The sequence below is a fragment of the Gopherus evgoodei genome, unplaced genomic scaffold (genome assembly GCF_007399415.2).
Source record: "Gopherus evgoodei ecotype Sinaloan lineage unplaced genomic scaffold, rGopEvg1_v1.p scaffold_31_arrow_ctg1, whole genome shotgun sequence".
NCBI classification, from domain to species: domain Eukaryota; kingdom Metazoa; phylum Chordata; order Testudines; family Testudinidae; genus Gopherus; species Gopherus evgoodei.
In genome coordinates, this window is record NW_022059983.1 from 3214259 (window position 1) to 3233672 (window position 19414).

The 19414-nt window shown below is 60.6% G+C and overlaps 1 protein-coding gene across 1 annotated transcript; it reads right to left on the reverse strand.

Moving 5' to 3' along the window:
• Positions 1-319: 319 nt before the first annotated feature.
• Positions 320-16581, reverse strand: LOC115640396 (alpha-tectorin-like). Its single transcript, XM_030543137.1, has 11 exons — positions 16453-16581; positions 14801-15193; positions 13558-13844; positions 12444-12709; positions 11650-11769; positions 10714-10898; positions 5723-5886; positions 3878-4126; positions 2634-2796; positions 1770-1869; positions 320-420 (listed from the first exon to the last, which is right to left on the reverse strand). Exons 1-11 carry the CDS (start codon positions 16579-16581, stop codon positions 320-322), a joined length of 2157 nt encoding a protein of 718 aa, XP_030398997.1.
• Between the last annotated feature and the right edge of the window lie 2833 nt (positions 16582-19414).

The following is a 19414-nucleotide window of genomic DNA, read 5'->3' on the forward strand; positions in this document are numbered from 1 at the left end:
TTTATTTGCCTGGTGCTATAGCAGGAGCGGGCGGGTTGGGGGCACTGGGATTCCCTTGGCTCTCCCAGGCTCCCCCTTCACCCCGCCCACTAGGGGTGTGGCCTCGCTGTGTCCCTGTGAGGGTGCTGGGGGGCAGGGGAGCAGCAGAGGAGGGGGAATCCACAATCCCAGGCTCCAGACCGCCAGCTCAGCCCCTCTTCCCAGATTGCCTCCCTGGCCACCCCACCCCACAGCCGTGCACCCAGCAGCCTGTTCTGCAGCAGGTGGGGAGCGGGATCCCCGAGGAAGCCCCTGCCCAGGCCTGGCCCAGGGCCCTGGCTCAGGGGGCTTCAGCAAGGAGCAGGCAGGAGGTGCTGAGCAGCAGCAGGAGCAGCGGGGAGCAGGTGGGTGAGTGAGGGCTCCCGCTGGCCAGCTGCAGACCTGCAAAGAGAGAGGCAGAGATGTCATTTCACCTCACCAGGTGGGGCGCTGTGAGGAGCAGAGTCCCCCCGGGGCTGGGATCCCAGCATGGGTCAGAGAGAGGGGAAAAAGCCAGGCCCATAAGGTGCTCCGCCCGAGAGGAGGGAGTACCCCTCACTCCTGACCTGCAGCCCCTGCTAGCCCAGCCCTGGGTTCCCCACAACAGCTTGGCCAGTGCCCCTCACTCCTGACCCGCAGCCCCTGCTAGCCCAGCCCTGGGGTCCCCACAACAGCTCAGCCGGTGCCCCTCACTCCTGACCCGCAGCCCCTGCTAGCCCAGCCCTGGGGTCCCCACAACAGCTCGGCCAGTGCCCCTCACTCCTGACCCGCAGCCCCTGCTAGCCCAGCCCTGGGTTCCCCACAACAGCTCGGCCAGTGCCCCTCACTCCTGACCCGCAGCCCCTGCTAGCCAGCCTGGGGTCCCCACAACAGCTCGGCCAGTGCCCCTCATTCCTGACCCGCAGCCCCTGCTAGCCCAGCCATGGGTCCCCACAACAGCTCGGCCAGTGCCCCCCACTCCTGACCCGCCACCCCTCCTAGCCCAGCCCTGGTTCCCCACAACAGCTCGGCCAGTGCCCCTCACTCCTGACCTGCAGCCCCTGCTAGCCCAGCCCTGGGTTCCCCACAACAGCTCGGCCAGTGCCCCTCACTCCTGACCCGCAGCCCCTGCTAGCCCAGCCCTGGGGTCCCCACAACAGCTCAGCCGGTGCCCCTCACTCGCGACCCGCAGCCCCTGCTAGCCCAGCCCTGGGGTCCCCACAACAGCCCGTCCGGTGCCCCTCACTCCCGACCCGCAGCCCCTGCTAGCCCAGCCCTGAGGTTCCCCATAACAACTTGGCTGATGCCCCTCACTCCCAACCCACAGCCCCTGCTAGCCCAGCCCCAGACTGACCCCCTCCCCACCCCACAGCTCTGCCAGTGCTCCTCAATCCCCAGACTGATCACTCTGATCATTCCATGTCTGGGGTCCCCCCAGCTAGGCCAGTGCCATTCAGCACAGCTCTGTGGGGCCAGCACGTGGGTCTCTCCGGAGCAGACACCAGCCTGGTCCGACACATGGGCAGATGGGGGCTCCTGGCCCGGGGGCAGATTCCCAAGGCTCCTGCTCTGATCAGGGCGGAAAAGCTGGCACAGCGATGCCCAAAGCGTGTGCCCCCTGCCCTCTACTGGTGCTTCCCGGGACTGCAGGTAAACTCACTGAGCAGCTGGCCCTGCCCACTGAGCTGGGTGCTACCAGCCCCAGGGAGACCCTGAGCGTCCCACCCAGATGGCATCTGGCAGCACCAGAGCCAGCGCCAGTTGCAAATCACCTTGGTTGGCAGCTTCGTCGTACTTCAGGAAAGGGCCAGCAGACACGACCCCCGACGGAGGCTTCCTGCCCCGCACAGCAGAGCCCGGCCTGGCGCAGTGCTGCAGGGGGAGGACAGAGCCTTGTCAGCGCTCAGCACTAGGGGGCACGCTGGAGTCTCCCAGCACAGGGCTAGCAAAAGGCTCTTTGGCACAGGGCACGATCTGCCCAGTGGCTCAGAGACACTGCAAAGCACATTGCAGCCTGTTTATGTGGGAATGCAGCCACCTCTGGGGAGGCACAGCTCGGTCACAGCCACATGGCAACGCTGCTGGGGACAGTTTGTCCTGCACTGAAATGCAGCCACCTCTGGGGTGGGGCAGATGGGAAAGAGCTGCATGACAGTGTTGTACAGGGTGCTCACTTGGCACAGGGATGCAGCCACCTCTGCGGTGGGGCAGCTGGGTCACAGCTGCACAGTGATGCTGAATGGGGACAGCTTGCCTGGCACTGAGATGCAGCCAGCCCTGGGGTGACACAGCAGCATGCTAGTGCTGCACAGGGATGGCTCACAAGGCATGAGGATGCACTGCAGGCCCCATCCTACCAGACAAGGAGGACCTGGCAGGAGCTGCTCCCCCCCTACACTGACAGGGCCTGATCTGGGTCCGTCCCTCGGTGCTGCATGTGGGCCTGGCTGAGAGCACCCAGGGCTGCCATGTGTCCAGCCAGCAGGAAGGGAGGCTGCTGCCAGTCAGCCCCTGAGCACCACTGGGGAGCTTTCCCAAGGAGTCTCAGAGCAGATCCAGTCCCTGGTGTGGAGGGGGAGGGTCCCACTGCCCCGGCTCTGGCCAGGTGGGGCTCATCTGCCCACGTGCTCACTCACCACGGTGCACGTGGCCACTTGGGGGCTGCAGAGCCGGACACGGCAGTGCAGATACACCAGTTCCAAGTCTGGGATGAACCGGAAGATGTTGAAGGAGAAGCGGCTGATGGTGGAGACGCCGTCCTCCTCGATCGTCACTGTGCCGTCTCGCAGGCTGGGGCACCTGGGTGAGAGACAGGGCACAGGGGGGCAGCAGGTTAGACACTTAGCCAGCTCTCCCTGGCTACTGCAGCTGCCTCCCAGGCCAGCATAGTGTTAGAACCCAGGAGTCCCAACTTCCAGTCCTACCACCCTGCCATGCCCCACTCCCCACCCAGAGCCAGGGACAGAACCCAGGAGTCCAGACTTCCAGCTCCCCCCCTCTAACCCACCATGCCCCACTCCCCACCCAGAGCCAGGGACAGAACCCAGGAGTCCAGACTTCCAGCTCCCCCCCTCTAACCCACCATGCCCCACTCCCCACCCAGAGCCAGGGACAGAAACCAGGAGTCCAGACTCCCAGCTCCCCCCTCTAACCCACCATGCCCCACTCCCCACCCAGAGCCAGGGACAGAACCCAGGAGTCCAGACTCCCAGCTCCCCCCTCCTCTAACCCACCATGCCCCACTCCCCACCCAGAGCCAGGGATAGAACCCAGGAGTCCAGACTTCCAGCTCCCCCCCTCTAACCCACCATGCCCCACTCCCCACCCAGAGCCAGGGATAGAACCCAGGAGTCCAGACTCCCAGCTCCCCCCCCTCTAACCCACCATGCCTCACTCCCCACCCAGAGCCAGGGACAGAACCCAGGAGTCCAGACTCCCAGCTCCCCCCTCTAACCCACCATGCCTCACTCCCCACACAGAGCCAGGGATAGAACCCAGGAGTCCAGACTCCCAGCTCCCCCCCCTCTAACCCACCATGCCTCACTCCCCACCCAGAGCCAGGGACAGAACCCAGGAGTCCAGACTCCCAGCTCCCCCCCTCTAACCCACCATGCCCCACTCCCCACCCAGAGCCAGGGACAGAAACCAGGAGTCCAGACTCCCAGCTCCCCCCCTCTAACCCACCATGCCTCACTCCCCACACAGAGCCAGGGACAGAAACCAGGAGTCCAGACTCCCAGCTCCCCCCTCTAACCCACCATGCCCCACTCCCCACCCAGAGCCAAGGATAGAACCCAGGAGTCCTGTTGCCCAACCCCCCTGTTCTGCCCCCCTTCTGGCCCCCGCTAGGTGGTGTGAAGCAGAGAGACCCGCTGCTCACTGGCTGGTGATGAGATCCCATCGGATGCTGGAGGAGGGGTCTCGCTCCGGAGTGGCCCAGCACGATGACAAGGTCAGCACGAAGTGGCTGGGGTCCAGCCCCGAAACCCGGATGCCCACATAGGCTCTGTGGTTGACAGTGAGTGGGATGGGGCTCTGGGTGAAGGGTTTGCTGTATTGGGGGTCTTGGTACAGGACAATGCTGGTCAGGTAGCTCCCTTGGCCGGAGGGGAGGGTTGTGTTAACGACACTGTGCAAGGAGGGGAGAACAGAAGAGACACAACACAACACTCGATGGAGGCTGGAGTAGAAAAGTCACGTGTCCGCAGCAGGGTGGAGCATTGGGTCACCAGTGGGCAAAGGCGAGTTTCAGGGGTTGTGGGAACTGATGAAGTTGCAGGAGCTGCAAGGATCGGGGGGCAGGAGCCAGCATGGTGCAGAGGGGCAGGGGAACAAGGGGTCCCAGGACCCAGCATGGTGCAGAGGGGATGTGGGAATCAGCTGGGTGCTCGGGGAGGCGGGAACCAGAGGTCACAGGGACCAGTGCGGAGCAAGGGGACGTGGCAACAAGGGGGCAGGTGAGCCAGAGTGGTTCAGGGGGACGTGAGACCAAGAGTCACAGGGATGGGGCGGTGCAAGGCAAATGCCAGGAGTCACAGGACGGCGCCGTGCAAGGCAGGTGCCGGGGGTCACAGGGATGGCGCCGTGCAAGGCAGGTGCCGGGGGTCACGGACGGGGCGGTGCAAGGCTGGTGCCGGGGGTCACAGGGACGGGGCGGTGCAAGGCAGGTGCCGGGGGTCACAGGGACGGGGCGGTGCAAGGCAGGTGCCGGGGGTCACAGGGACGGGGCCGTGCAAGGCAGGTGCCGGGGGTCACAGGGACGGGGCGGTGCAAGGCTGGTGCCGGGGGTCACAGGGACGGGGCGGTGCAAGGCAGGTGCCGGGGGTCACAGGGACGGCGCCGTGCAAGGCAGGTGCCGGGGGTCACAGGGACGGGGCGGTGCAAGGCAGGTGCCGGGGGTCACAGGGATGGCGCCGTGCAAGGCAGGTGCCGGTGCAAGGCAGGTGCCGGGGGTCACAGGGACGGCGCCGTGCAAAGCAGGTGCCGGGGGTCACAGGGACAGGGCTGTGCAAGGCAGGTGCCGGGGGTCACAGGGACGGCGCGGTGCAAGGCAGGTGCCGGGGGTGACAGGGACGGCACGGTGCAAGGCAGGTGCCGGGCGTCACAGGGATGGCGTGGTGTAACGAAGGTGCCCGGGGTCACAAGAATGGTGCGGTGCAAGGCAGGTGGATTCAGAGGTCCTGCTAACTGGTGCAGCACAAGGGGGGTCATGGAACCAGTGTGATGCAAGGAGACGGGACCCAGGGGTCACAGGAACCAGAGCAGCTCAAGGGGGTGGGACTGAGGGGTCTCAGGAACCAGCGCAGTGCAAGGGGGGGCAGGACCCAGGGGTCGCAGGAAGTGGTGCTGTGCAAGGGGGGGGCAGGACCCAGGGGTCGCAGGAACCAGCGCAGTGCGGGGGGCAGGACCCAGGGGTCACAGGAACCAGAGCAGCTCAAGGGGGCGGGACCCAGGGGTCTCAGGAACCAGCGCAGTGCGGGGGGCAGAACCCAGGGGTCACAGGAACCAGCACATGCAAGGGGGGGGCAGGACCCAGGGGTCACAGGAAGTGGTGCTGCGAAGGACTCCTGCGAAGCAGCGTGGTGGAAGCAGTCCCATGGGCAGGGACTTGGGGCACTGAGGGCCAGGTGCTCTGGGAGCTTTGGGGTCCCAAAGGCAGAGGGCTGCAGGGGGCTCCAGAAATGAGCAGCAGCAGCAGGTGGTGCTGAGGAGGGGCCCTACTCACTCCTGTATGGGCTGGATGGCCATTGGGATGGACAGGTTGATGCTCAGTGGCTGGGCGCAGGAGAAGTGCAAGAAGAGGAGCCTGTCCCGGCTGATGACCCCTCCATAGCTGGTGCCCACCCGGCCCTGAACCTGGTTGGAGTAAGTGGCGTGGGTGGCGTTGACCTGTGGGGACATACAGAAGCAGCAGCATTGGTGGGAGCTGAGACTCTCCCTGCCCAGGATCCATCGGGGCAGAGCTCCCCTCCTCACCGCCCTTCTCTCTCAGCCCCGCCTGGTGAGAGACCATTGGCCTGCGTGGGGGGTGGGTTGTGCCGGAGCAGGGGGGCAGCGTGTTGACTCGTGCTTGGCTGTATGATCCTATGGAGGTGTGCATCCTCGGGGAGGCACTCGTGTGACACCAGATAGGTGCGGCTTGGTTCAGGTGTGGGGCAGTGTGTATGGATGACTCACTCCGGTGGGTTTCGGGGAGGGGGGCATGGGGAATCATAGAATCTCAGGGTTGGAAGGACCTTAGGAGGTATCTAGTCCAACCCCCTGCTCAAAGCAGGACCGATCCCCAACTAAATCATCCCAGCCAGGACTTTGTCAAGCCTGATCTTAAAAACCTCTAAGAAAGGAGATCCCACCACCTCCCTAGGAAACCCATTCCAGTGCTTCACCACTCTCTGAGTGAAAAAGTTTTTCCTAATATCCAACCTAAATCTCCCCCGCTGCAACTTGAGACCATTGCTCCTTGTTCTGTCATCCGGTACCACTGAGAACAGTCTAGATCCATCCTTTTTGGAATCCTCTTTCAGGTAGTTGAAAGCAGCTATCAAATCCCCCCTCATTCTTCTCTTGTATTCGGGTTTGTGTGTATGCACAGGTAGCACCGCGCAAGGGGGCAATGTGTTGGCAGGGGATGTGCACGGAGCCGTGTGTTGGTACGTGTGTGGTGGGGTATGTGGCCATATGTTTGTGTACATGGCTGTGTCCTGGTGCATATTCATGTGGCCATGTTTTGGTAGGGGCATGTGGGTGTATATATGTCTCATAGACTCATAGACTTTAAGGTCAGAAGGGACCATTATGATCATCTAGCCTGACCTCCTGCACAAAGCAGGCCACAGAACCCTACCCATCCGCTTCTATAACAACCCCCTAACCTATGCCTGAGTTATTGAAGTCCTCACACTGTGGTTTGAAGACCTCAAGCTGCAGAGAATCCTCCAGCAAGTGACCCATGCCCCACGCTGCAGAGGAAGGCAAAAAACTTCCAGGGCCTCTGCCAATCTGCCCCGGAGGAAAATTCCTTCTCGACCCCAAATATGGCAATCAGCTAAACCCTGAGCATGTGGGCAAGACTCACCAACCAGCACCCAGGAAAGAATTCTCTGTAGGAACTCAGATCTCATCCCATCCAACATCCCATCACCGACCACTGGGCATACTTACCTGCTGATAATCAAAGATCAATTGCCAAAATTAATTGCCAGAATTAGGCTATCCCGTCATACCATCCCTTCCATAACCTTATCAAGGTTAGTCTTAGAGCCAGATATGTCTTTTGCCCCCACTCCTCCCTTGGAAAGCTGTTCCAGAACTTCACTCCTCTAATGGTTAGAAACCTTCGTCTAATTTCAAGTCTAAACTTCCTACTGTCCAGTTTATATCCATTTGTTCTTGTGTCCACATTGGTACTAAGCTTAAATAATTCCTCTCTCTCCCTAATATTAATCCCTCTGATATATTTATAAATAGTAAGCATATCCCCCCTCAACCTTCTTTTGGTTAGGCTAAACAAGCTGAGCTCTTTGAGTCTCCTTTCATAAGAGAGGTTTTCCATTCTTCGGATCATCCTAGTAGCCCTTCTCTGAACCTGTTCCAGTTTGAATATCCTATGATGGTGCACGTGCACAAGGCTGGGTGCTGGTCAGGGTGCTCGAGTGTGCACGTGGCCATGTGTTGGTACACGTGGCTGTGCATTGGTAGGGTTATGTGGGTGCGCACGTGGCCGTGCGCTGGTAGGGGGTGCGGGTGCTCGTGTGTGGCTGTTCGCTGGTAGGGGCACACAGGTGCGCACGTGGTTGTGCACTGGTTAGGAGTGCGCAGGTGCGCACCTGGCCGTGCGCTGGCAAGGGTGTGCGGGTGTGTGCATGCTTGGCTGTGTGCTGGTAGGGGTGCTCGGTTGCGCACATGGCCATGCGCTGGTTAGGGGTGCATGGGTGCGCACCTGGCCGTGCGCTGGTAGGGGTGTGCGCGCGTGCATGGCTGTTCTCTGGTAGGGGCACATGGATGCATGCATGGCCATGCGCTGGGAGGGGCACCAAGATAGCTGCATGGCCATGTGCGAGGAGGGGTGCAAGGGTGGCTGCGTGGCCCTGAGCTGGTTAGGGGCACATGGGTGTGCACCTGGCCGTGCCCTGGCTGGGGTACGCAGGTGCGTGCGTGGCCATGCGCTGGGAGGGGCGTGCGGGTGCGCACGTGGCCATGCGCTGGGAGGGGCATGTGGATGTGCGTGTGGCCATGCACTGGGAGGGGCGCACGGGTGAGCAAATGGCTGTGCACTGGGAGGGATGTGCGGATGGCTGAGTGGCCGTGTGCGGGGAGGAGTGCGTGGGTGGCCACGTGGCCATGCACTGGGAGGGGTGTGCAGGTGGCTGCGTGGTCCTGCGCTGGTTAGGGGTGCATGGATGTGCGCCTGGCCGTGCATCGGAAGGGGCACGCGGGTGCGCACTTGGCTGTTTGCTGGTAGGGGGCGCGCAGATGCATGCATGGCTGTGCATTGGGAGGGGTGTATGGGTGGCCGTGTGGCCGTGCGCTGGTAGGGGTGCACGGGTGCGCACGTAGTCGTGCACTGGCAGGGGTGCATGGGTGGCCACGTGGCTGTGCACTGGGAAGGGTGCGCGGGTGTGCACGTGGCTGTGTGCTGGTAGGAGTGTGCAGGTGCACACGTGCGTGGCTGCTTGCTGGTAGGGGCGTGGGGATGCACGCATGGCCATCCGCTGGTAGGGGTGTGCGGGTGCGCACGTGGCCGTGCGCTGGGAGGGTTGCACGAGTGCTCCCCTGGCTGTGTGCTGGGAGGGGTGCGTGAGTGCTTCCCTGGCCATGCCTGGTTAGGGGTGAATGGGTGGCCGTGTGGCCGTGCCCTGGAAGGGGTGCATGGGTGCGCACGTGGCCATGTGCTGGTTAGGGGTGTGTGGGTGACCGCGTGGCCGTGCGCTGGGAGGGGTGAGCGGGTGCTCCCCTAGCTGTGCGCTGGTTAGGGGTGCGCAGGTGGCCGTGTGGCCGTGCGCTGGGAGGGGTGCGCAGGTGCGCACATGGCCATGCGTTCGGAGGGGTGCGTGGGTGCACACGTGGCCATGTGCTGGTTAGGGGTGTGCGGGTGCGCACGTGGCCATGCGCTGGGAAGGGTGCATGGGTGTTCCCCTGGCCGTGCCTGGTTAGGGGTGTGCGGGTGGCCACGTGGCCGTGTGCTGGGAGGGGTGAGCGGGTGCTCCCCTGGCTGTGCGCTGGTTAGGGGTGCACGGGTGGCTGCGTGGCCGTGTGCTGGGAGGGATGCGCCCGTGCTCCCCTGGCCGTGTGCTGGTTAGGGATGCGTGGGTGGCTGCGTGGTCGTGCACTGGTTAGGGGTGTGTGAGTGTGCGTGTGGCCGTGCACTGGGAGGTGTGCGCGGATGGCCGCTTGGCCGTGCGCTGGGAGGGGTGCGCGGGTGCTCCCCTGGCCATGTGCTGGTTAGGGGTGTGCGGGTGCGCGCGTGGTTGTGCCTGGTTAGGGGTGTGCGGGTGCGCGCATGGCCGTGCGCTGGGAGGGGTGCGCGGGTGGCCGCTTGGCCATGCGCTAGGAGGGGTGCGCGGGTGCTCCCCTGGCCGTGTGCTGGTTAGGGGTGTGCGGGTGCGCGCGTGGTTGTGCCTGGTTAGGGGTGTGCGGGTGCGCGCGTGGCCGTGCGCTGGGAGGGGTGCGCAGGTGCTCCCCTGGCCGTGTGCTGGCTAGGGGTGTGTGGGTGAGCGCGTGATTGTGCCTGGTTAGGGGTGTGTGGGTGCGCGCGTGGCCGTGCGCTGGGAGGGGTGCGCGGGTGCGCATGTGGCCGTGCGCTGGGAGGGGTGCGCGGGTGTGCACGTGGCCGTGCGCCGGTTAGGGGTGTGCGGGTGCACACGTGACCGTGCTCTAGGCGGGGTGGGCAGGTGCTCCCCTGTCTGTGTGCTGGTTAGGGGTGTGTGGGTGCGCGCGTGGTTGTGCCTGGTTAGGGGTGTGCGGGTGGCTGCGTGGCTGTGCGCTGGGAGGGATGCGCCGGTGCTCCCCTGGCCGTGTGCTGGTTAGGGATGCGTGGGAGGGGTGCGCAGGTGCGCGCGTGGCCGTGTGCTGGTTAGGGGTGTGCGGGTGCTCCCCTGGCTGTGCGCTGGTTAGGGGTGCACGGGTGGCTGCGTGGCCGTGCGCTGGGAGGGATGCGCCGGTGCTCCCCTGGCCGTGTGCTGGTTAGGGATGCGTGGGTGGCTGCGTGGTCGTGCGCTGGTTGGGGTGTGTGGGTGCGCGCGTGGCCGTGCGCTGGGAGGGGTGCGTGGGTGGCCGCTTGGCCGTGCGCTGGGAGGGGTGTGCGGGTGCTCCCCTGGCCGTGTGCTGGTTAGGGGTGTGCGGGTGCGCGCGTGGTTGTGCCTGGTTAGGGGTGTGTGGGTGCGCGCGTGGCCGTGCGCTGGGAGGGGTGCGTGCGTGGCCGTGCGCTGGGAGGGGTGCGTGGGTGCGCGCGTGGCCGTGCGCTGGTTAGGGGTGTGCGGGTGCACGCGTGACCGTGCGCTGGGAGGGGTGCGCGGGTGCGCGCGTGGCCGTGCGCTGGGAGGGGTGCGCGGGTGCGCGCGTGGCCGTGCGCTGGTTAGGGGTGTGCGGGTGCACGCGTGACCGTGCTCTGGGCGGGGTGGGCAGGTGCTCCCCTGGCCGTGCGCTGGGAGGGGTGTGTTGGGCATGGATATGGCCACCTTGGCTGCGACCAGTCGCCAGGTGCAGTCTCCTCCTCACCGTCACCGTGGTCCCGCAGCTCTGCCGTGTGCTGTCGAAGTAGAAGACGAGTCTGCCCCTGACGAGGCTACCGGTGCAGCTGGGGTCAGCCAGGTGCAAGGCCTCGGCGGGGAAGCCGTCGGTGAAGAGCAGACAGCGGGACAGGGACACTGAGCTGTTACCACCACTGCAGGCCAACTGATAGTCTGGAAGGGAAGTGAGAGCTGGTAGAGGACAGAGTCTGTCGCATGGGGCCTCTCCTGGCGTGGGGCTGTGCCCTTGTTCCTGGCATGCCAGGCAGAGACCACCGGCGCAGTGGAGCTGCAAGCCCATGGGACAGAAGGAGACCCTGGGCTCCTTTGCCCACTCCACGTGCCTGGTAACCCTTCCTTCAACGAGAGCTCTGGGAACTCGCCCACTGTCGGCAGAGAGGGCACGCACGTGCTGGGCACTGCAGCGAGACCCGTAAGGGCCAGGGGCGGGAGCCAGCTGCCTTGGAGGCAGAGAGGGAACGGGCAGATGACGGGGGCTTGGAGTGGGAGACAGATGGCTGAATCTGCAGGGCCCATCACCTCCCTCCCCCGAGCAGCCTAGCCTCTTACCCAGTTTTCCATGGGATCATAAAGGGTCAGGACATTTAGGGGACACCTGGGGAGCCGGTGCCTGAGCCAGAATTAGAGCCCTGAGTCGTCTTTGTTGCCAGCTCTTTCCCCACCACGAGCCTGTGCCAAGCTCCTGGCCCCCTGCTCTTTGGCTCTAATCACTGCCCCTCGCACTGTGTGATGAGGAGAGACGTAACCTTGGGAAATCTGCTACCCCCTGGTCATGGAGCCAAGGCATTCGTGGCAGACAGAGGCCAGCAGGGACCGGTTGCCTTGAAAGCCGTGACAGAATTCCAGGCCTTGAGTGCCAAAGGAAAGCAGGAGTGAGAGGAAGGGATCGGAAATTGCTCTTTACCATAGTCAGCCACTTGGATGGGCTCAGAAGCTTTGTAGCAGTAACAGCCCCATCTCCCTGCCTGCTCGCCGCACCATTCGTCCTCCCCGCAGGCCAGACCGACACACGGGTCACGCACAGCTGCAGAGTGAATCAGAGTTTAGTAGCGGCACGGAGGGGCCTGGTCCAGCCGACCTGTTGATTATACCTGCGGCTGTTCTCTGATCTACCCAACCTCCTGTATTTCTAAGGGCAACCTGTACATTTCTCCAGCTTTGCATCACAAAGCACTTTGCAAATCACAGTTCCCTCACCTCACACCTCATACAGCCGCCTCTGGGCTGGGCAGATTAATAGCTCATGGGGGTTAAAACACGGCCACTTCTGGGGTGGGCCCCAACGGCAGGCTAGCAGTCACAGAGCAACACTGCTCTGCCGGTGCCGAAATGCAGCCAGTTCAGGAGTGGGACCAGCAGCTGTTTTAGCAGCCACACAAAGACCATACAGGGATTGTTCACACAGTGCTGACATGCAGCCACCCCGGGGTGAGGTGCAGCCTACAAAAACACTGCACAGTGTGTCGTGGCAGGAAGTGAAGGAGAACGGAGGAGGAAGAATTTAAATACCCAAATGGGGATGTGGCTAGGACACCAGATGCCCCCAAAAGCGTTTTAATGACTACGGGGGATCAGGTCATTGGCTTTATGGCTCCTCCAAGATTTAAGGCTCAATCTCAATAGTGCCAACACCTCACACTCCCAAATTCCCCAACCCAGTGCTCTGCCCCCAGGCCTGCAGGTGGGACTGGTGCTCACGGCACTGCACAGACGATCTCCAGGCGCCAGCGCGTATCCCCTGAAGGCTGCACAGCTCTTCGTAGGAGGCAATGGCCGTGCACAGCATCCCATTGGCCGCCCCGTAGTGGCACATGTCGTACAGGCAGGAGGAGTAAAATGGGGCAGGGTCCACGTGCCAGTGGCACTCGGCAAACGGTCCCGATTGACTAGTCAGGGTCCCGCAGAGCTCTTCAAACTCCAGGGGGTCACTGCAGGGCTCGAGGGAGTCGGTGTCATCCACACACCTGTAACAAAGGGAAGTTAGCGGTACCCGGGCAGGGCAAAGGGAGTGGCTCTCTCTAGTATCACCTAGGGAGTGTCTGACACCCCCCCACACTCCCACCAGGGGACCTTCTAAGCTCTGTATTAAGCTCTGCCTCCCAGCAACGTGCACTGTACCAGCCTACAGCACATCTCCCAGGGCCTCCAGCTTGTGATTTCTCATGCATAAAAATAAATGAGGTCCAGCGGTGAGGAGAGGGGACAAGGGTGAGAGGTAGAGGTAGGGAAAGAGGAGCCTGTCACACCATGCATGCACGTGCAGACACGCACACAGACACAGGCGAATGCACACACAGACACATATACACAGATGCGTGCACACACAGATGCTTGTGCAGATACGCACACAGACAAATGCACACACGCACAGACGTGCACAGACAGATGTGCGTGCACACACAGATGTGCACACACAGACACGCACGTGCACGGGTCCTGTCCTCAACCTACAGTGACGTGAACAGGAAATAATTCATTTGGAAAAGTAATGGAATAACAGGTTGTCACTTTCTCTCTCTACCCCCACCTGCTCCATTCATCTGTTCACCCAGCTCTCCCCCCTCACGCTGCTCCATTCATCTGCCCCTCGCATGAGGAACAGGCCAGAGACCCAACCAAGTCACCAAGCAGCTCTGCCAGTTGTCACTGCCAGTTTCCAGAGCCTCATTTGTGAGCTCTGCCTCCCAGCCCAGCCCAGCAGCTTCCACTCCTACAATGACCTCTCCCAACGCGAAAGCCTCAGTTAATTTCTCTGGTAAACAACTACCAAACATCCCCAGGGATCCCGCTGGAGCGTCAGGATCCCACAAACCTGGCCGGGCTGGGCTCAGCCTTCCAGGCATTCCCGAACTCTGCGTCACTCCGGGCTGTCTCCCCACTGGGCAGGACTTTATCGTCCCTGCGGATGTCATTGAAGTTCCCACACATCCCGCACAGCTGCCCCCGGTACTCCGGGCCCACACGGACGAACAGCGTGTGGCGGCCGTTGAACTGGATCTCCACATTGGCTGGGGTCTGTATGGTCACCAGGTTTCTGATCCTGGACACGCTGCCCAGAGGGCCCAGGGCATGCGGCAGGCTCACCCTTGCCCCGTTAACCTGAAAGAGCAGAGGATGCAGGGCAGTGAGCGCCGCCTGGGACACCGCCCCCAGGCGCAGTTCCACCGGGGGGAGGCCAAAACCTTGCCCTCTGCGATCATGGAGCTCCTGGCCTGTAACAGCCCTGGGGGCACCAGGCCACCAGGGCTGAGCTGAAGTGGGGCAGGGGCTGGGAAGCAGAGATGTTCAGCAGGTTCTAGGTTGAGGCCCCGAAAGCTGATTTCCCTCCTCAGTATTGAGTTATATTGTAGGGGCGCTTCTGAGCCCAGTCACAGGTCAGGACCCCACAACCGAACAGCCCCTGCTCAAAGCCGTCTCTTCCCAGCAGAACTGAGGCACATCCGGAGCCCTGGTCTCACACCCTGCACGCGAGGCTGGCTGGGCTTTTACCTCCTGTTGGCTGCCTGGCCTGAGAGGGGGCAGAGGCCAAACCCTGAGCGAGCACAATTCATCACAGCCCCCCTGAAATCTGGCTGCTGACTGGTGTCACTTCAGTGCCCCTAGTCCTCCCGAGCCTTCCCAACACCCCCCCCAGCCCTGCCCAGGAAGGACGGACGCCCTCTCGCCGTGCACTGGGAACGAATTCATGGAGCGGTTCAGTTTATTGCAGCGCTAAGGGCCATGGGACATGCCCAGAAGTCTTAGCGCCACAGACCAGGGGTGGGGCGTCAGGGGGCCATGCCCCCCCTTTTTACTGGCCATAAGGCCGAGTGCTGGGTGGAAGGGGCAGAGAGGAGCGAGCGAGGGGTTTCGGGGGGAAGAGGAGAGCAGCGCAGGAGCAGGCCCTCGGGCGAAGAGATGGGGTGGGAGTGGGGTCTTAGGGGAAGAGGTGCAGCGAGGGCGCCCAGGCGGTGCGGGGGTGGTGGTTCGGGGGCAGCATTCACTAACGGGCTGTGCTGGGGTCGGACAGGGAGGGCTCTCGGGCTGGAGCTCCTTTCAAATGTCTCCACGCTCACCTCAGCAGCCTTGCTGTCCCCTAGGACAACGTGAGCGTTCTGGTCGCCTCCCTCGAGCCAGACGTCCACCCGGGAGACGAAGGAGACTCGACGATTCCTGCAGTGCCTGTTTTCAGCCACCACCCGGAAGGAGAAGTCGAGGGAGGAGTTGCAGGTGTGTGAGATCTCGTAGGCGCACGTGCCCTGGAAATGGGCCACAGCCCCATCGAAGGTGAAGTAATGAGGGTCCCCTGTCACCGTGCAGGTGCTCAGCTGGCTCTGGCAGCCCAGCCTCCCGTCCTTCACCGCACACTGCTGGCCGGGGTTACAGCTGGCGGGGGCGCAATTAAAATTGAAGTGGCCGTCACAGCTGCACCTTTCCTGGCAACCAGAGAGCCAGACCCGGTCCCCAGCCTGCAGGGATAACAGACAGAAAGCACTCAGCAGAGCGTAACTGTAGAAGGAAGCATGGAGTGGAAAGAAGGGAAATACCCCAAATCGTAAGTCAGAGATTAGGTCCCAGTCCAAGAAGGTGCAGCAGGTGACTCACCCCTTAAGGGCTGGGGCTAGCCAGCCCTAGTGACAGAACGAGCCCCAGCGGGGGTGAATCAGGTAATTCCCTAGAAAGGGGGAAGTTCAGGAGCTGTGAGAGAGTCTGCAGAGAGTGAGGAAAGGCACCTACCAGGAAGACCCTGAGACCAGGGGAGTTGGTCCCAGCAGGGAAGCCTGAGAGAGACCCTGACCAAGCAGGGGAGAGGCTGCAAAGGCCCCACGCAGGAAGGTCTTGAGGGAGGAAGAGAAACCCTGCACTGTGGATTCTGTTTGGGATTTTGAGTTTTATTTGTGGTTCTTTTACATTAATAAACCTAGTCCCCAAGGAGGGGCATTTTTGACCAGCAAAAACCTGAAGGGAAGTTTTATTGGAACAGTCTAAGAGGGGAAACTGAGGCAGGCTGCCTGTAGCATGACCCTAGACATCGTGGGGCTGCATGGGCATTGGCTGGCCCATCCACATGGAATCCCATTGCTCTACAAGGGTGCACTTAGGCCATGCAGATGTAGGATCTATCCCCTGGTTAAAAGATCTGGTGATGTGACTGAAGCAGCCACAGAGGTGAGTGAAGGAATGTGGGCCTATCACAGAGCTTATCCAGGTTTCTGTGGCTTTCCCTGTCAATTTGACACCTCCCACAGGGCTCAGTAGCAGAGCTGGTCGGAAAATGGGATTTCCGTAGCATGTGAAAGTCCAACATTTGGAGCTTAGTTTCATTCCAAACTGAACCAAATGCTGAAGTTTCCTGCAAAATGAAAATTCCAGAAAAATGGATTTGGGGCCATCAAAATGTTTTGTTTCAGTTATGTCAGATTGTTCTGTTTCACTAAGGTAAAAACATTTTTTTTAGCTCATGTAAAACATCATAATATATTTATCGCAATATTTATATCACATTCAATATTATAACTGTGAAGACACTCAAAGAAATAGTTTAATGTTTATCAAAATGAAATGAGCCAAACGATGAAGTACCCAATGCAGTTTTGTTGAAATTGACACATTCTGACAAAACATTTTGATTTTGACAAAAAAAGGTGAAACCTGCATTTTCTGATGGAAAAAACTGTTTTGCCCAAAGGTCTCCTGGAGCCAGGAAAGCGTCCGCCGGGAAACTCACCGGGTAGTGCAGCCCGTTGCGCACGCAGCCGCACTGCTTCTCTGGAACGCAGCTAGCCCCGCTGCGCAGGTACCCGGTGTTACAGAAACAGCCTTCGGCACACAGGCGGCTGCAGTGAGCCTGGATCATGCTGCGTGCACAGGAGTCCCGGCAGGGAGGCTCGCAGAGCTTGTAGTGACTGTTTGCTGGGCATCCTGGGGCTGGCAAAGAGAGAGGAGCAGGAAGAGAAAAGATCCAGTGTTAATCCCAGGGAGAGGCGCTTGGAGTTTCCAGAACCAGATATGAAAAGGCACCAGCTCGGGACCCCAGAATTCACACCAGGGGATAGGGAGCCTTGGCAGCCCTGCCCAGTTCAGGATGTTTCCGGGAGCAGAAACCAGTGAGCAAAGCCACTAGGACAGGGCGGGAGAACTTTTCCAGACACCTACCAGCCAGGGGTCTAAACCAGTTTGTAGGTACAAAAGAAGCATCCTATTCTCCCCCCACCCACCACTGCAAGGTGCCAGGGCAGCACCCTAGTAGGAAACCGTCCCCCATCTGCTGGGAAAGGGAGCTGGGATTCCTACCAGGGTGCTGTCTGTGGGCTCCAGCTTTTTGTAGCAACTGCTGATGTTGGGATCTGATAAATGTGAAGCCTCCCTTGCAGAACGCTGGGGAGGAGAAGAAGAGCATGCTCTCACTCCCTCTCCTTAATCATAAAAAATACCATGGAGATAGGCCCAGCTCCTAGAGCTGGAAGGAACCCTGAAGGGTCATTTAGTTGTCCCCTGCCTTCACTACCAGGACCAAGTACTGATTTTGCCCCAGATCCCTAAGTGGCCCCCTCAAGGATTGAGCTCACAGCCCTGGGTTTAGCAGGCCAATGCTCAAACCACTGAGCTATTCTCCCCCTCTCTGACTCATTAGACCCCCCCACTCTCCTCTCTGAGCCGGGATAGAACCCAGGAGTCCTGGCTCCCTGCTTTGAACACCACCAGCTCCCCACCCTTTCCTGTGCGGTACCCACATGGCAGGATTGCCACAAGCTGCCCCCAGAGCGGGCACGGGGGGGTAAAGGGCAGGGGGCAGCGCAGGGCCTGGCCATTGAACTCCGGGTGCCCTGGCCTCCCAGCTGGGCCCACGGGGGGCTCTTCCTCAACTCAGGTCTCCTTGGCGCGGGGCGCTCCTGCCTCTCCTCCTCTCCTGGCAAATAGCTTTGGTGCCATTTTTCTCAGGCAGCAGGTGAGTGAAACTGACCTAAGTTTGGTCATTCTGTTAACAGATGCTCAGGATTTGGCAACTGGTGTGACGCTGGCAGCAGCTGGGCATTCACTACTGTGAGCAGATCTTTGAGGAACACACACTTGAGCTGTACGTCCTTAGGAGCCAACGGCTCCTGACAGGTGGCATCATCAGCCATTGATTGTGGCAACATCTCAAGTCGCAAATGAGACACTTTCAATTTAAAAAGCAAAACACAAATTTGGTCTCTGCTTACCACAGAAAGACTCGTTCCTCCAAGGCGAGATGGAGACATTCGCTCTCTGGCAGGCGGCTGCGTATGGCTGAATGGACTCGCACAGGGCACTGCTCTCCCCTCCTGACACACACAGGGCAAAGACGCAATCAGACAAATAGGGGCCTGGGTCAATCTGGGAGTGGCAAGAGGAGAACGGCCCGTTGGGATCCTGGATCACCCAGCACCGGGACTTGGACTGCACCAGACTTTCCTCCTCTTCACACCCAGGGCAGGAATCAGAGCAGCCATCGTCACAACCCGGGACATCCTCCGACTTCCAGTCTGCAGCGAAGTGGAAGGCGTCCTTCCCATGGGAGCCGTTACGCATCACAAAATCATCCTCAGCAGCTCCGTTGAAGTTCCCGCACAGCCCACAGGTCTGGCCTCGGTACCCAGGGGAGAGGCTGAGAAACAGGCTGTGGGCCAGGTCGTAGCTCACACTCAGCCCAAAGGGAGTCTGCAGCACCGTATAGAGCCCATGCTGATAAATGGCAACTCCTAGTGTTTTAACATTCACCGGGAGGGTCACAGTCACTCCAGCAATCTGAGTGGGGGAAAACAGCACCGAAGAGATTAACGCAGGGGATGGATCCCTCACACATTGTAAAACAACGGGGCAGTGGCATGCAGAGTTTGTGATGGGTGAGGAGTTTAGGGGAAATCCCACTGTAATCTGACCAGCCAGAGAGCTATTAAACCCATCTTCTCCCTGTAGCTGCGTAGGACAATTTGCTGTAAGAAACAACCCCAGAGCATTTGAAGGGGTGTGTGGGCCGGGAGGGTGTAGGTAGGAGAAGAGAATTAAGCTTGGACGTCTTTTTGTTTTGTGTTTGTGTAGCACCGAATACAATATGACCAGGACGCCTAGACCCAAAGCAAGACGAATAAAGAAGACGTCTTTCCCCCTCCCTCTTTAATTTCTATTGCATAAAACCAATGAGGGTGGGGAAGGATGCACAGTAAGGCACCGACATGTCACAGAATTATAGAATCTCTGGGTTGGAAGGGACCTCAGGAGGTATTTAGTCCAACCCCCTGCTCAAAGCAGGTCCAATCCCCAGGAAGTGCTAAGCTTCAGGGTGTATTCGCAAGCCAAACTGCACTCCCCCGGGCATATGCCTTTCATACAGCCTTTCATCACTACTTCTCATCATTCAATTTCCAAACCTCCTTAGATACAGTATCCACATGTGGCCATCCTCTCCCACAGCGTACTGACCGTTGTGTGCCAGAGGGGGTCCCTGAAAGTCATTCCTACACCAGATGTGCAGTGAGTCAAACTGAGCACTGGCCTCTTTCATTCCCCCCCCCCGAGCCCTGCTTTCCCAGGTTGCTTGAAGACGACCTCGCACAGTCCAGTCCATGTGCATCCTAGCAGGTGGCACTGTCATTTGCCCCTTGGCAAGTGTGCAGTGGTTTAGCCTGCACTCGTCTGAATGTTATACAGCTAAGATCCATGCACAG